The following is a 16,521-nucleotide window of genomic DNA, read 5'->3' as shown; positions in this document are numbered from 1 at the left end:
CCAATCATGGATTTTAGCACGGATTCCAAGCAGCTCTTTAATCCAGCCCTACCCATTTGAGCCAACTGCGAGGCAGAGGAGAGAACAACGCTTTGGAATGGAAAATAGAAAAATCTATGGGGGACTTGTTTCTCCAAACCTGAGAATAGCCTGGCACAGAAGGCGGCGCACATGAATCCTCCACCCACCCGATCAAACACAGGTTCCAAATGATCTCAAAAAAAAGACACAATTTCTAAAACAACGACGACGACGACAACAACAACAACAACAGGTTCGAGCCCACACAGCAGGGCGCTTGCTTTGCCAGTCTTTGTCTAATAAAACTCCCCCAAAACTTGTACACCAGCCTCATCTCAGAGGAGAAGGAAAAAAAAAGCAGCACATGGTTGCCTGAATAAATGACAGCAGGGTTCGTCCATGCCGGACGAAGCAGACTTGGACGAACGATCGATGACGATCCGGTACACCCCTGAGGCAGCAGCTCCACGAGATGAATTATTGCCGAAGCCGGAAAAAATGTCGATGCCTTTGGTTCCTGCAGGTGGACAGAAATGGAGATCATTGGGATGCTGGAGCTTGTACCAGAATGGTAAGATAGCTTTTGATTCAAGAGGCAACGCATGTATAAAGAAGATGCAGGCGACAGTAAAGCAGTTCCTGCCAAACCATGGTGGAGCAGAAAATGCGGTGGCTTTAGGGGCGCAGCCTTATGTACCGAGATCATCAGAGGCCTAAAGAGATGCTGCAGACCGACACAGTGGCATCTGGATGTCTGATACTTACTACTTCACACCTCTGTCAATGCAGTGCACAATGACAGTATAATTTGCACGCGGAAGCTTTAAACGATGCACAGTGAACAGAAACATTCGGCTTTTGTACCTACCTTAGTGATGCACATCCTAGTGTTTTGTTCAGAAAAGTGAAATCAAGACATGATTCAGAGTGCCTAATCAAGGTAGAGAAGGGGAAATAGCAGACTTATGAGGTAAACGCACATCTGAAATTCAGTTCTTTTATAGATAGTATGTTCATCTGGATGTGCCCTAGACAGACCATTTTTTTTAATCTGTATAAAAAGTTTGTTTGCACATTTAGACTTAGTCACTTAGATCCCCAACCAACCAACCAGGAACCACTTTGCCGACATCTGAAGCAAGCTACGTTAAAACAATAAGGCTCAGTGGGTAATTGTCTAGGTGACTGCAGCGGAGTGCATGGAAAAAAACATGACATGTGTAGGACCTGTCATGTTCAATAACAGTTTTGCTAAAGCACATGCGGATTTCCATTGTGATAGTTGTATGACTTGATAACCATCAGTGTTGTTGTAGCAAGGATATATATATGAACAGTAACTACATTAAGATGGAGTTGACAAATGTTGTGCCCAAAATTAGCAACTGTGGCCTTGAGAATGAATTACTGTGATGATCATACTACTATTACTGTATTATTAGCAGGGAAAATGCAAAATGCCGGGCAATAGCAAATCACAGCCCATGTGATTGGCCGGTCTCCTGCGATGCAAAATTCCCTCCCAAAGGGAAGCAATCGACACCTGTTTGGCTCGAACCATGCAAATTCAGCTAAATGCAGATACCTGCCGCTAAGATTTCGACACCCGTCCTTCGTGACGAAGCATGATTTGTGCTTCGTGGGACTTTGAAGGACACCTCGAGCAGTGCCAAAAAGTTTGCAGCTACGCCAATATAACGAATCTAATCTTAAATCGATCAATGGTAATAACGGGGCGAAAGATTGACAGTCTTACCGCTGGAGAATCGGGGTGATCAGTTCTTGCTCTTCTCCTTCATGCCGGCGTGCTGGAACCCGTTCCACAGCTGCATCGCCGCGGTCGCCGTGAGATGGTTCTCCGACGCGAGGTGCGGGGCGGTGGCGGCGGCGTTCGCGTACAGGAAGGGAGGGCTCGGACCGTCGTCCAGGTCCTGGAGCTGCCGCTGCTGCTGCTGCTGGTGCTGGTGGTGGCTGGAGAAGTGCGGCGAATTGGACTGAAGGGGCCCCCTGGTGGCACCCATGTAACCGGAGTTCATCGAGAAGTCGAGGCTGTAGTCTCCGGCTTGAGCCGGAGCCGGAGCCGCCGCCAGCCCGCCCTGGACGAGCGAGAACTGCGTCATCTGGTTCTGGGCGGAGGGGCCGAAGTTGAACGGCTGCGCCGGCTGCAGGCCGAACGGGGGCGCATTGCCGAATCTGAAGCCGGGGTACGTCGGCACCACCTGCGCGCCGCTGCCTTTGCCGGGGTGTGCGATGCCGACGCGGTCCGCGGTGACCGCGGAAACGGCCTGCTGCGGCTGTTTCTGCCAGGACTGCCTGCGCGGAGCCGCGGAGGCAATGGCCGACGCCGGCCCCGCCCCGGTGAGCAGCTCGGTGAAGGAGCCGGCCTGCGCGGAGGGGTTGCTGGCGACGGTGACCTCCTTGTCCCGGGAGGAGCCGCCGCCGACGCGGCCGTCGGAGCGCGAGAGCGAGAGCTCGGACCCCTTGCTGGTCTCCGAGGTGCTGCTGCACAGGGACCTGCTGCCCTGCGGCTGCTGCTGCTTGCCGGCGCGGGGCGCGGCCTGGTGGTCGGCCGGCATGTTGGCGAAGGCGGCCGGGTCGAGGGAGGGGAGCTCGTCGATGGCGGCGGAGGCGGCGTTGATGAGCCACTCGACGGCCTTGCTGGGCTGGTCGAAGCCGAGGCGGTCCTGCAGGTCGTAGAACTGGATGGCCGTGGGCACGGAGAGCCGCACCCGGCGGTCGCGGATGCCCTTGGACGTGTACACCTTGCTGTGCCGGTCCTTGCCCCCCGACGCCCTCACGCGGCAGATCCGCGACGCCGACCCCTGGAGCTGCGGCGGCTGCTGGCCCGGCGGCGGCGGCGACCCCCACGGCACCAACTCCATGCCGTCGCCGCCGCCGGTCTCCCTACTGCCAATCACGCCGCGCATGCGCTTGCCGCGGCCCGGCGGCGCCCCGGCCCCGGCCGCCCCACCCGCTGCGTCGGCCGACTCCATCCAGCCCCGTACATACGCTGCGGCGACAGCCAGCGAGGCCGCCTTTTATTGCGCTCGGGACGGGGAGCAGCCGTTTCGGCTGCGCTGTGCGCGTGTCAGGGCTGGAGCTGGCTTGAGTGGCGACGCCAACGGCTCGCGGCTCGGCCTTTTCCGGCAAGCAGATTTGCCCCGCCCAGCCGGCGCGTCTGCCTTTTACGATACTGCCCCTACGAGCTACCGCAGCTCAGCGGCACCCGCACCCCTGCCTGATCGTTCCTTGGCGCCGCCCTTTTTTTCAAGCCCCCGATGCAGCAGCTGAGCTCGCTCGCTCGCACGCGGCAGCGGGGGAAACAGTGGCGGCGGCAGGCTTTGGAGGGGGACCCCGGCCGTGGCGTCGGGCTGTCAGATCTGCCTAGCTGCGGCGGCGGCAGCAGCGCTGCTCGCTGCTGACTGGCTCTGCTCCACACACTTGTCGATGCTGGCGCGTAGGAATAGGAACGGAACGGTGTTCGCCTTGGCCTTTGCGGCGGCGGCGGGGTCGCTTTGCGGTCGACGCACCACGACACTTGCTCGGTGCGACGGCGACCCGAACGTATGAATGTACACGTTCGGGTCGTCCGGTTCGCCCGGGCTCACCGTGTTCGATTTTTTCTCTCACTATTTTACTAGCACATGCGCCCATGAATTGCAACCGCAGAATCAGATGGTCACACGCTTGTATCGGTATGTGTTGTCGCTTTCTCTCTTCGCCACCATGGCCAACGGTGGTCTTGTTGTTCATCTATTCTATTCACGACGAGTGATCTATCACAAGGAGATAAAACTGATCCACCCTGGCTAATGGTGGTCTTGTTGTCCACCTATTTTATTCACGACGAATGATCTGTCACAAGTAGATAAAATTGATCATTACAATTTGTCTTGCCCTGTCATGTAGCGATTTATAATTTTACGGATTTAATGATAATATAGTGGGTGTGAGCCCTATCACACCTACACTTGATGCATGCACGTTCACCACACTCCCGCGACTACACTCGCAATGTCCTCCTGAAGTGTGCGGCCGCGGTGGCCAACCAGGGACAGGGAAGGAACAACATCGATCACTGGCGGAGCTTAGTGTACCCCCCCCCCCCCCCCCCCCAAACCTTGGACAATTTTGTGAAGGAAATACTAAGTAGAGGGCTTAGTTGGAAGAAAAATTAGCAGTTTGCCCCCTTAGATGTTCACATTTTGTGTTCCGACCCCCAGGCATTCTGGTGTAGCTCCGCCACTGACATTGACGATGTCGCCTTTGCCTTTGAGGCGGCGGCGGGGTCGCTTTGCGGTCGATGCACCACGACACTTGCTCGGTGCGACAGCGACCCGAACGTATGAATGTACACGTTCGGGTCGTCCGGTTCGCCCGGGCTCACCATGTGTTCGATTTTTTCTCTCACTATTTTACTAGCACATGTGCCCGTGAATTGCAACGGCAGAATTATATGGTCACGCGCTTGTATCTGTATGTGTTGTCGCTTTCTCTCTTCGCCACCATGGCTAACGGTGGTCTTGTTGTTCACCTATTCTATTCACGACGAGTGATCTATCACAAGGAGATAAAACAGATCCACCCTGGCCAATGGTGGTCTTGTTGTCCACCTATTTTATTCACGACGAATGATCTATCACAAGTAGATAAAATTGATCATTACAATTTGTCTTGCCCTTTCATGTAGCAATTTATAATTTTACGGATTTAATGATAATATAGTGGGTGTGAGCCCTATCGCACCTACACTTGATGCATGCACGTTCACCACACTCCCGCGACTGCACCCGCAATGTGCTCCTGAAGTGTGCGGCCGCGGTGGCCAACCAGGGCCAGGGAAGGAACAACATCGATTCCCTCCCTCCCAACCTTGGACAATTTTGTGAAGGAAATATTAAGTAGAGGGCTTAGTTGGAAGAAAAATTAGCAGTTTGCCCGCTTAAATGTTCACATTTTGTGTTCCGACCCCCAAGCATTCTGGTGTAGCTCCGCCACTGACATTGACGATGTCACATCGAGAGACACCCCAATTCATGGGCGACAGACGAAACAAGGGATCTCGGGATGTTTTGGTTCGTGCGGCATGCGGAGTCAAGCTCCCATGCGCTAGCTTGCGACGTGCGATTCGTGTGCTAGCTCACCACTGAGGAGAAGTGGTCGGGCATAGAGCGAGCGGGGCACGTTAGTGGAGAAGCGGCAGACGGGGCACGAAGCGCCGAGAGATATCCAGGGGTTTAAGATTTCATTTCCGACAAGACACAAGTACTCTGACATATGCATCTTGATTGACTGTCATGTAGTCCCATATGCACATAGCAAGCAAGCTAGCTTAGCTGTTGGATTGATTCGCTTGCCTGATACAAACATAGGTGCTGGACTGATTCGATGGCTATCATTTATTTATTTATTTTAAAATAAGAATATATTAATATCATGAAAATAGCAATTACACCTAGCCTCTGCATGAACAAGAAGTCAAAAACTTGGAACACCTAGTGTTTGAGTTTTAATAAAAGGCTATGAGGCTTTTGCCTCACAATATTCAGCCAAAAAAATAAGAAGTCACAAAGACAATCAGGATGCACACAGCCCGAAAAGAAAAGAAAAAAGAAAAGGTCTAGTCATAATGATCAACTCCTCTCAACAGCAGCACACAAACCACCACCAAAGACAACACCCGGAAAACATAAAAAGTCTCCAAAAGCGACACCTTCAAGAAAGAAACAGTGCACAAGCGTCGTCGTTGCTCGATCCAAGATTATAGGTTGTCACCCTGGAGAAGGACCGAGCTCTCGAAACAATACCTTCAACAAGGCAATTGCTAGGCACAGCCAATGAAGGCCTGAGGACGACCACTAAATATGAAATCCTCTAGTGTTTCCGCCTCCACTTGACACCGTTGATACTGAAAGTTATGAAACACTTGGCTGACTCCATCACCTTCAAGGCCCCCTTCGCCTTACCGATCCTACGGTCTAAGCAATCAAGACTTTCTTCGCCGTTGTCTGTACCATGGAAATCGATATGCCGACATGTCCCATGGTGTCAACAAACAACAGAGTTTCGTGTCGCGCCCTCCTGGAGCCACGTAGGATTTGTAATACAAGTATGTAGATGTGGGATTTGATTAACCCTGATGGTACTTCCATCAGGCTGGTGTCTAGCAGATATGTAACCACTTGCAGGGCTTGGCACTTCCATCAAAACCTCTACAATCGCATAAAACTTTTTTCTATTAGTCCACTTAGTCTTGGCATCAAACTCATGTTTGACTACATAAGTCCTGAAACACATCCTAAACTCATCCATGTTTGCCCACAATTTCCCCACTTCAATAACATGGTTTTCTTTGTCATGAACATTTACCAGCTCATCATCATGTGCATCATCTACATCATCTTCCATCAACTGTCCATCCACATCTTCACATGAATCTCTATGAGAATCTACAGGCAAACTAGATTCACCCGTCTCCTGCTTATCTGTATCATCTACTAGAATGCCAGAAAATTTGCCATCTCAGTGTCAGCTACTACTTGTGAGCTGCATTGGGATTTTCCTCCGTGAGAACCAAGGTCATTGAAACAAATAGTCGAACCATGCAAATCCTAGTCAAACAGCACCTGCACACACAAGAGCAAATACTTGCACCCAACGCAGGCAAGAGGGTTGTCAATCCCCTTGAACTCGTTACTTGCAACGATCAAATCTGGTAGTGGTAGATATATAAATTGAGAAGTAAAATAAAAGAGAGAAAATTGCGTCAAGGTAACTTAGGTTTCTGTAATATGATTTAAATAGACCCCGGGGCCATAGTTTTCACTAGAGGCTTCTCTCTCGAAACATAGCATACAGTGGGTAGAGAGATTACTATTGGGCAATTGATAGAAAAGCGCATAGTTATGACGATATTCGTGGCAATGATCATGTATATAGGCATCATGTCCATCACAAGTAGACCGACTCCTACCTGCATATACTATTATTACTCCACCAATCGACTGACTCCTGCCACATGACATGATGGAGACAGAATAAAACCAAGCAATATGATTAAATCAAGTTGAGAGTTATATAATAAAGATTAGTTTGAGTTTTTGTTCTTTACTTTGTTGTTTCAATCAAAATAAAGAAAATAATGGAAAAGATCATATGCTAATCTTATGGTAAGACATCACACAAGGAAAAGTATAAGTGGTAAAATTTACTGAAAGTTGACAAACATAGCATTGGTCAATGACGCAATTCATGAAACAATTAATAAGGGAAAAGAATATTCACATGCAAATATACCATCTTGGACATCTTTTATGATTGTGAGCCCCAATTAAATATCTTATGGGATGTTGGACAAGGAAGACAACGTAATGATTTATGTTTGTTCATATTCACATAGAAGTTATATTGTCATAGATCCTCCAACATGTGGTGCTTGCCCAATATCTTTGCTAGCTAAAAATCACACTAAGTAGATATACTACTTGTGCATCCAAAAACCTTAAACCCAAATTCATGTTTTGAGAGTCCACGATACCTACCTATGGATTGAGTAAGATCCTTCAAGTAAGTTGCCATCGGTGCATAAGGCAAGAAAAAATGCTTCTAAATATGTTTGATCTTTTAGTGTAAGAAAAAAATAAGCGTTGTATGGACTTGTGATGGCAAAGTAATAAAAGCGATAGACTGCATAATAAAGGTTGCTATCATAAGGGGCAATATAATGTGACATTCTTTTGCATTAAGAGATTGTACATACAAAACCAAAAAGCGCATGACAACCTCTGCTTCCCTCTGTGAATGGCCTATCTTTTTTACTTTATGTATTTACTTTTTATGCAAAAGTGAAAGTGTTCTCCTCTATTCCTTTTTATTTCTATTTTGCAAGCACCATGCGGTGGGGAAAGATCTAGGCACATATATCTAGTTGGATATGAGTGATCATGAGTTAATATTGTTGACACCACCCTTGAGGTGAATACGTTGGGAGGCGAAACTATAAGCCCCTATCTTTCTATGTGTCTGTCTGAAACTTTTTGATCCACATATATGTTGTGAGTGTTAGCAATCATAGAAGACTAAATGATGGTTGAGTATGTGGACTTGCCAAAAGGCTCCGATACGAGACTCTTCCTGGGAATACGATGAATTGCAATTGCAAAGTTGACTGAGAACATAGTTTTTTAGTTTTCAAGAAACTTTATGCTTTATACTTCAAATGTTGTGATGAATTTTTACTTGCTCATGAGAAGCCTTATGATAAAGTTTATTGTTGTTATAATAATAAGCATGGTGCTACTATGTCCGTATTTTATTTTTATCGGCACCTCTCTCTCTCTCTCTAAACATGTGGACATGATTTTCGATATCGGCTTTCGCTTGAGGACAAGCGAGGTGTAAGCTTGGGGGGAGTTGATACGTCCATTTTGCATCATGTTTTCCTACTGTTATTTATAGTGTTTTTATGCATTATAACACTTCGTTGAGTAATTCTAATGCCTTTTCTCTCATAATATGCAAGGTTTACACAAAGAGGGAGAATAACGGCAACTGGAATTCTGGACCTGAAAAAGCTACGTCAGAGATACCTATTTTGCACATCTCCAAATGAGCTGAAATATTACGGAGATTTATTTTGGAATATATTAAAAATATTGGGGAAGAAGATACTAGAGGAGGCCACCCAGGTGCCCACTAGGCACCAGGGTGCCCCCAGGCACGCCCTGGTGAGTAGTGGGCCCCCTGGCCTAGTTCTGGCGACCATCTTCTGGTATGTAATGTCATTTACCCTAGAAAAAAATAAGGGGAGGAATTTTGGGATGGAGCTCCGCTGTCTCGAGGCGGAACCTGGGTAGGAGCACTTTTTCTCTCCGGCGGAGCGATTCCGCCGAGGATACTTCCCTCCCAGCGGGGGAAATCGAAGCTATCGTCATCACCAACAACCCTCTCATCGTGGGAGGGCCAATCTTCATCAACATCTTCAACAACACCATCTCATCTCAAAACCCTAGTTCATATCTTGTGTTCAATCTTTGTATCACAACCTCAGATTGGTACATGTGGGTGACTAGTAGTGTTGATTACATCTTGTAGTTGATGCTAGCTGGTTATTTGGTGGAAGATTATATGTTCAGATCTGCTATGATATTCAATACTCCTCTGATCTTGAGCATTGATATGTTTTGTGATTAGTTACTTTTGTTCTTGAGGACATGGAAGAAGTCTCGTCATAAGTAATCATGTGAATTTGATATTTGTTTGATATTTTGATGATATGTATGTTGTGATTCCCTTAGTGGTGTTTTGTGAACGTCGACTAGATGACACTTCACCATCTTTGGGCCTAAGGGAATGCATTGTGGAGTAGTTATTAGATGATGGGTTGCTAGAGTGATAGAAACTTAAACCCTAGTTTATGTGCTATTTTGTAAGGGGTTGATTTGGATCCATATGTTTAATGCTATGGTTAGATTTTATCTTAATTCCTCTTTCGTAGTTGTGGATTCTTGTGAGAGGGGTTAATCATAAGTGGGAGGCTTGTTCAATTAAGAATAGCACCCAAGCACAGGTCCACCCACATATCAAATTATCAAAGTAGCGAACACGTATCAAACCAACATGATGAAAGTGACTAGATGAAATTCCCATGTGTTCTCAAGAACGCTTTGCTTACTATTAGAGATTGTTTTGGCCTATCCTTTGCTACAAAAAGGATTGGGATACCTTGTTGCACCTATTGTTAATATTGCCACTCGTTACTTGTTACAAATTATCTTGCTATCAAACTACCTATTACCGACAATTTCAGTGCTTGCAGAAATTACCTTGCTGAAACCCGCTTGTCATTTCCTTCTGCTCCTCATTGGGTTTGACACTCTTGCTTATTGAAAGGACTACGATTGATCCCCTATACTTGTGGGTCATCAAAACTCTTTTTCGGCACTATTGCCGGGTAGTGAAGTGCTCTTAGTAAGTGGATCCGTTGCCGGCGGCGGCGCTGATCCGGCCACGGGGTCGTCCCTGGGAGCAGCGTCCGAAAGCATGAGGAAAGGAGGAGGAGACTATATTTTTCTGGACTATCGGGTAAGACTATGGGATATGACTATGATGGAGGCGGGGGAAGGATTGCATTGACCGAAATACCCTCATTCTGACTGCTGCCCTCCGGACTACAGCGCCACCACGTTGCTCGCCGGACCCCCACACAACACACGCGTCCGCCTATCTCCACCCGCAGGAGCCCCGCCGGCGAAACTCGAGCATCCACTCTCGTGTGTCGTCGTACGCGTGCCAGTTGAGTTCGATGCCCATCAAATCACTGTCTTTTCGCCTGGAGCGTGGGCATCCGTCCCCCTCATGGCCCGGACCTCTGCGCCCCTCCTTGTTGGTGCACCCGAAAAGGCCACTCTTGATATTCCAAGGAGCCGTCGCGTTCCAGATTTCCATAGCTCCCTCGCTTCGACCTGGCTTTTGGCTCTGCTTGCATCTGCACCGAGGGCAACGTGTTCGATGTAATGCCACTGACTGGGCTTTTGGCTCGGCGATTCATGCGTGGGAGAGCTGAACCACTGGTGAGGTATGTGCGTCCTCTCAGAGCGTGGACGTGATGGCTGCATGACAGTAGGGAGCCATAGGAAGAAGAGTTCCCTTATGCCGATGTGCCCCGGCCCAAGAGGAAGTGGGAGAGGAAGCTGTACGTGACGCCAATGAAGGTCCTCATCCGGAGGGCCAAGGAGGAGAGACGGGCCCGACAGGAGGCCTCGTGCTGGAGCACCCGCCCGCCAATGGCCTTCTCGTGTCGCACCTTGTTGAGGTTGCGCATCGAGTACACAGAGAAGGGAGAGGCTCCTCAGCAGCCTCGCCAGCCTTGTCAAGGGCGAATCTGCCATCCTGGTGAAGTGATGCAGGTAAAAGGATAACATGCACACCCCGATGACAATGTAATTTGCTTTGTGCAGCCATGGTCTGGTGGATTCAGCAACGTGGTAGGAGTAACAATGTCAAGTGTCTGAACTACTACTACCACGGGGTCCTCTTCATCCAACCCCCACTGGGAACTGTTCATCCAACCCCCAACAATGATCACTGTTCATCAAGAGGCAACAGGTTCGATCAACTTCAGTGGGCAGCAGTATGGAAGGAATCACTCAAGTTCAGTTAACAGCCAAGGGATCGACCACTCGGGTTCAGTAACGTAGCCAGTGCAATCACTCGGGTTCAGTAAGCGATAGCCTCGCTCGGGTTCAGTTAGAGCCCAACGCCTCGCACACGCACACACACACACACAAGTGTACGAGAGAAACGCGCAAACCTCCGTGCATCACTCGGCCCCGACCACCCACCGTAACCGGAAACTCCCTGATATTTCCTCGTCCTTGCTTCTACCATGATTTATTATGTCAATGACAGCCCAAAGAATGTCATGCAGGTCCATCCTCGGCCCGCCCAGGACGAAAAGCCCATTTTCTGTCATGATTTTTTGTCATTGAATTAGGAGCCCACCACATCTATGATGATACGTGCTTTTGTCACAATTATCGTCATAGAAGTGTCATAAGCATGTCGAAAAAAAAATCGTTCGACCCAAAATGGCGTGGATGTGTCTTTTTTTGTAGTGCAAGGAGTATGAGACGTCATCGAGCCGCACGTGTGCTAAACTCGGAGGTGACGTCCGTTCGGCACTAGATCGGTTGGATCGTTATTGGATCGCGAAGAGTACAACTACATCAACCGTGTTATATACGCTTCCGCTTTCGGTCTATGAGGGTACGTAGACACACTCTCCCCTCTCGTTACTATGCTTCTCCTACATAGATCTTGGGTGTTCATAGGAATTTTTTTCATTTTCATGCTTCGTTCCCCATCGGTGGCATCATGAGCTAGGTCTATGCGTAGATGTATATGCACGAGTATAACACAAAGAGTTGTGGGCGTTGATGCTCAAATTTCTTACCTCTCTTGTCTTATTTGCATTCGGTGGTATTGTGGGATGAAGCGGCCCGGACCAACCTTACTTGTCCACACACAAGGGATCGCTTCCACCGACAGACATGCAACTTGTTTTGCATAAGGTGGCTAGCGGGTGTCTATCTCTCCTACTTTAGTTGAATCTAATTTGACGAAGGCGGTCCTTATAGAGGGTTAAAAGGCAACTTGATTATCACCATTGTGGATTTGTGTAGGTAAGAACGGTGCTCGCTAGTTGCCCATAGCAGCCACATAAAATTGGCAACAACAAAGTAGAGGACGTCTAACTTGTTTTTGCAGGGCATGTTGTGATGTGGTATGGCCAAAACATGATGTGATATATGTTGATGTACGAGATGATCATGTTATGTAATAGGTTCACGACTTGCATATCGATGAGTACGGCAACCGACATGAGCCATAGGGTTGTCTTTAATTTATTAATTGTCATGTAATTGCTTTACTTTATCGCTATGTGTTAGCAATAGTTGGCGGAGACGACCAGATGACGACACGATGATGGAGATTGTGGTGTCATGCCGGTGACGATGGAGATCATGCCGGTGCTTTGGAGATGGAGATCAAAAGCACGAGATGATAATGGCCATATCATGTCACATATTGTTTGCATGTGATGTTTATCCTTTTTATGTATCTTATTTTTCTTAGAATGACAACAGCATTATAAGATGATCCCTTCACTTAATTTCAAGAATCTGTGTTCTCCCTAAGTATGCACCATTGCAAAAGTTCAGAGTTTCGAAGCACCCCATGACGATCGGGTGTGATACACACTATGTTCGCATACAACTGGAGTAAGCCATTTTTACATGTGCAGAATACTTGGGTTAAACTTGACGAGCCTAGCATGTACAGACATGACCTCGGAACACAGGAGACCGAAAGGTCGAACATGAGTCATATAGTAGGTATGATCAACATGAAGATGTTCACTATTGATGACTACCCCATCTCACGTGATGATCGGACAAGGGTTAGTTGATTTGGATCATGTGTCACTTACACAACTTGAGGGATGTTGATTTAAGTGGGAGTTCATTAGTAATTTGATTAACTAAACTAAATTATCATGAACTTAGTCTCAATTATTCATACATCTCCAATGTATCTATAATTTTTTATCGTTCCATGCTGTTATAGTATCATTCTTAGACGTTTTACATTCATTTTATAGCAACTTTATATCTTTTTGGGGACTAACCTATTGACATAGTGCCCAGTGCCAGTTGCTATTTTTTGCTTGTTTTTTTACTTCGCAGAATATCAGTACCAAACAAAGTCAAAATGCCACGAAACTTTTTGGAGATTTTTTTCTACCAAGAAGCAAGCTTGGGAACCAAGAAAGGACCAGAGGGGAGGCCCGTGGGGCCCACAACCCACCAGGGTGCACCGGAGGCCCCTGGCGTGCCCAGGTGGGTGGTGGGGCCCACGGGAGTCTATCCACCGCCTCTCAGCTCTATAAATACCCAAATATTCCAGGAACCCTAGGGGAGTCAATGATACGTCTCCAACGTATCTATAATTTTTTATTGCTCCATGCTATTATATTATCTATTTTGGATGTTAATGGGCTTTATTTTACACTTTAATATAATTTTCGGGACTAACCTATTAACCAGAGGCCCAACCCAAATTGCTGTTTTTTGCCTATTTCAGTGTTTCGCAGAAAAGGAATATCAAACGAAGTCCAAACGGAATGAAACCTTCGGGAACGTGATTTTCTCAACAAACGTGATCCAGGAGACTTGGAGTGGGCATCAAGAAACAATCGAGGAGGCCACGAGGCAGGTGGCGCGCCTACCCCCTGGGCACGCCCTCCACCCTCGTGGGCCCCTCGTTGCTCCACCGACCTACTTCTTCCTCCTATATATCCACGTACCCCCCAAAACATCCAGGAGCACCACAAAAACCTAATTCCACCGCCGCAACCTTCTGTACCCGAGAGATCCCATCTTGGGGCCTTTTCCGGAGCTCCGTCGGAGCGGGCATTGATCACGGAGGGCCTCTACATCAACTCCATGGCCTCTCCGGTGATGTGTGAGCAGTTTCTTCAGACCTTCGGGTCCATAGTTATTAGCTAGATGGCTTCTTTTCTTTCTTTGGATCTCAATACAAAGTTCTCCTCGATCTTATTGGAGATCTATTCGATGTAATCTTCTTTTGCGGTGTGTTTGTCGAGATCCGATGAATTGTGGGTTTATGATCAAGTTTATCTATGAACAATATTTGGATCTCCTCTGAATTCTTTTATGTATGATTGGTTTATCTTTGCAAGTCTCTTCGAATTATCAGTTTGGTTTGGCCTACTAGATTGATCTTTCTTGCAATGGGACAAGTGCTTAGCTTTGGGTTCAATCTTGCGGTGTCCTTTCCCAGTGACAGCAGGGGCAACAGGGCACGTATTGTATTGTTGCCATCGAGGATAAAAAGATGGGGTTTATATCATATTGCATGAGTTTATCCCTCTACATCATGTCATCTTACTTAAAGCATTACTCTGTTCTTATGAACTTAATACTCTAGATGCATGCTGGATAGCGGTCGATGTGTGGAGTAATAGTAGTAGATGCAGAATCGTTTCGGTCTACTTGTCGCGGACGTGATGCCTATATACATGATCATACCTAGATATTCTCATAACTATGCTCAATTCTATCAATTGCTCGACATTAATTCGTTTACCCACCATAATACTTATGCTCTTGAGAGAAGCCACTAGTGAAACCTATAGCCCCCGGGTCTATCTTCCATCATATTAATCTTCCAACACTTAGTTATTTCCATTGCCATTTATTTTACTTTGCATCTTTATTTCTCTTTATCATAAAAATACCAAAATATTATCTTATCATATCTATCAGATCTCACTCTCGTAAGTGACCATGAAGGGATTGACAACCCCTTTATCGCATTGGTTTTGAGGTTCTTATTTGTTTGTGTAGGCGCGTGGGACTCGAGCGTGATCTCCTACTAGATAGATACCTTTGTTCTCAAAAACTAAGGGAAATACTTACGCTACTTTACTGCATCACCCTTTCCTCTTCAAGGGAAACCAACGCAGTGCTTGAGAGGTAGCAAGAAGGATTTCTGGCGCCATTGCAGGGGAGATTCGCGCCAAGTCAAGTCAAGATTTGACTCCCGACAACGAGCCATTTCTGGCATCGTTGCCGGAGAGTCTACACACAAGTCAAGACATACCAAGTACCCATCACAAACTCTTATCCCTTGCATTACATTATTTTCCATTTGCCTCTCGTTTTCCTCTCCCCCACTTCAACCTTGACATTTTATTCGGCCTCTTTTCCTCTCGCCCTCTCTTTCCGTTCGCCTCTTTTTCGCTTGTTTCTTGTTTGCTCGTGTGTTGGATTGCTTGCTTGTCACGATGGCTCAAGATAATACTAAATTGTGTGACTTTACCAATACCAACAACAATGATTTTCTTAGCACTCCGATTGCTCCTCTTACCGATACTGAATCTTGTGAAATTAATGCTGCTTTGTTGAATCTTGTCATGAAAGATCAATTCACCGACCTTCCTAGTGAAGATGCTGCTATCCATCTAAATAGCTTTGTTGATTTGTGTGATATGCAAAAGAAGAAAGATGTGGACAATGGTATTGTTAAATTGAAGCTATTTCCTTTTTCCCTTAGAGATCGTGCTAAAGCTTGGTTTTCGTCTTTGCCTAAAAATAGTATTGATTCATGGAATAAGTGCAAAGATGCTTTTATCTCTAAGTATTTTCCTCCTACTAAAATCATCTCTCTTAGAAATGATATTATGAATTTTAAGCAACTTGATCATGAACATGTTGCACAAGCTTGGGAGAGGATGAAATTAATCATATGTAATTGCCCTACACATGGTTTGAATCTTTGGATGATTATACAGAATTTTTATGACGGATTGAATTTTGCTTCTAGAAATCTTTTAGATTCGGCGGCGGGAGGCACTTTTATGGAAATCACTTTAGGAGAAGCTACTAACTCCTAAATAATATTATGGTTAATTATTCTCAATGGCACACCAAAAGATCTACTAATAAAAAAGTGCATGCGATAGAAGAAATTAATGTTTTGAATGGAAAGATGGATGAACTTATGAAATTGTTTGCTAATAAGAGTGTTTCATTTGATCCTAATGATGTGCCTTTGTCTACCTTGATTGAGAATAACAATGAATCTATGGATGTGAATTTTGTTGGTAGGAACAATTTTCGTAATAATGCGTATAGAGGTAATTTTAATTCTAGGCCGTTTCCTAGTAATTCCTCTAATAATTATGGTAATTCCTACAACAATTCTTATGGAAATTTCAATAATATGCCCTCTAAATTTGATACTAGTGTTCAGGAGTTTATGAATTCGCAAAAGAATTTCAATGCTTTAATTGAAGAAAAATTGCTTAAGATTGATGATTTGGCTAGGAACGTGGATAGAATTTCCCTTGATGTTGATTCTTTGAAACTTAGATCTATTCCACCTAAGCATGATATCAATGAGTCTCTCAAATCC

At 46.3% G+C, this 16,521-nt stretch overlaps 1 protein-coding gene across 1 annotated transcript; it reads right to left on the bottom strand.

Moving 5' to 3' along the window:
• Positions 1–217: 217 nt before the first annotated feature.
• LOC123105313 (transcription factor PCF6) lies at positions 218–3,447 on the bottom strand. The gene is made up of 2 exons (XM_044527357.1): positions 1,778–3,447; positions 218–538 (listed from the first exon to the last, which is right to left on the bottom strand). Exon 1 carries the CDS (start codon positions 3,012–3,014, stop codon positions 1,797–1,799), a length of 1,218 nt encoding a protein of 405 aa, XP_044383292.1. The 5' UTR covers positions 3,015–3,447; the 3' UTR covers positions 218–538; positions 1,778–1,796.
• Between the last annotated feature and the right edge of the window lie 13,074 nt (positions 3,448–16,521).

This window comes from Triticum aestivum, chromosome 5A, assembly GCF_018294505.1.
Source record: "Triticum aestivum cultivar Chinese Spring chromosome 5A, IWGSC CS RefSeq v2.1, whole genome shotgun sequence".
Lineage (NCBI taxonomy): Eukaryota > Viridiplantae > Streptophyta > Magnoliopsida > Poales > Poaceae > Triticum > Triticum aestivum.
The sequence above is the reverse complement of the archived record's forward strand: the minus strand, read 5'-3'. Positions and strand labels throughout refer to the sequence as shown.

Bases quoted from the DNA above. Each gene is read 5' to 3' on its own strand.
- LOC123105313 (XM_044527357.1), bottom strand. From the start codon at position 3,014: ATGGAGTCGGCCGACGCAGCGGGTGGGGCGGCCGGGGCCGGGGCGCCG.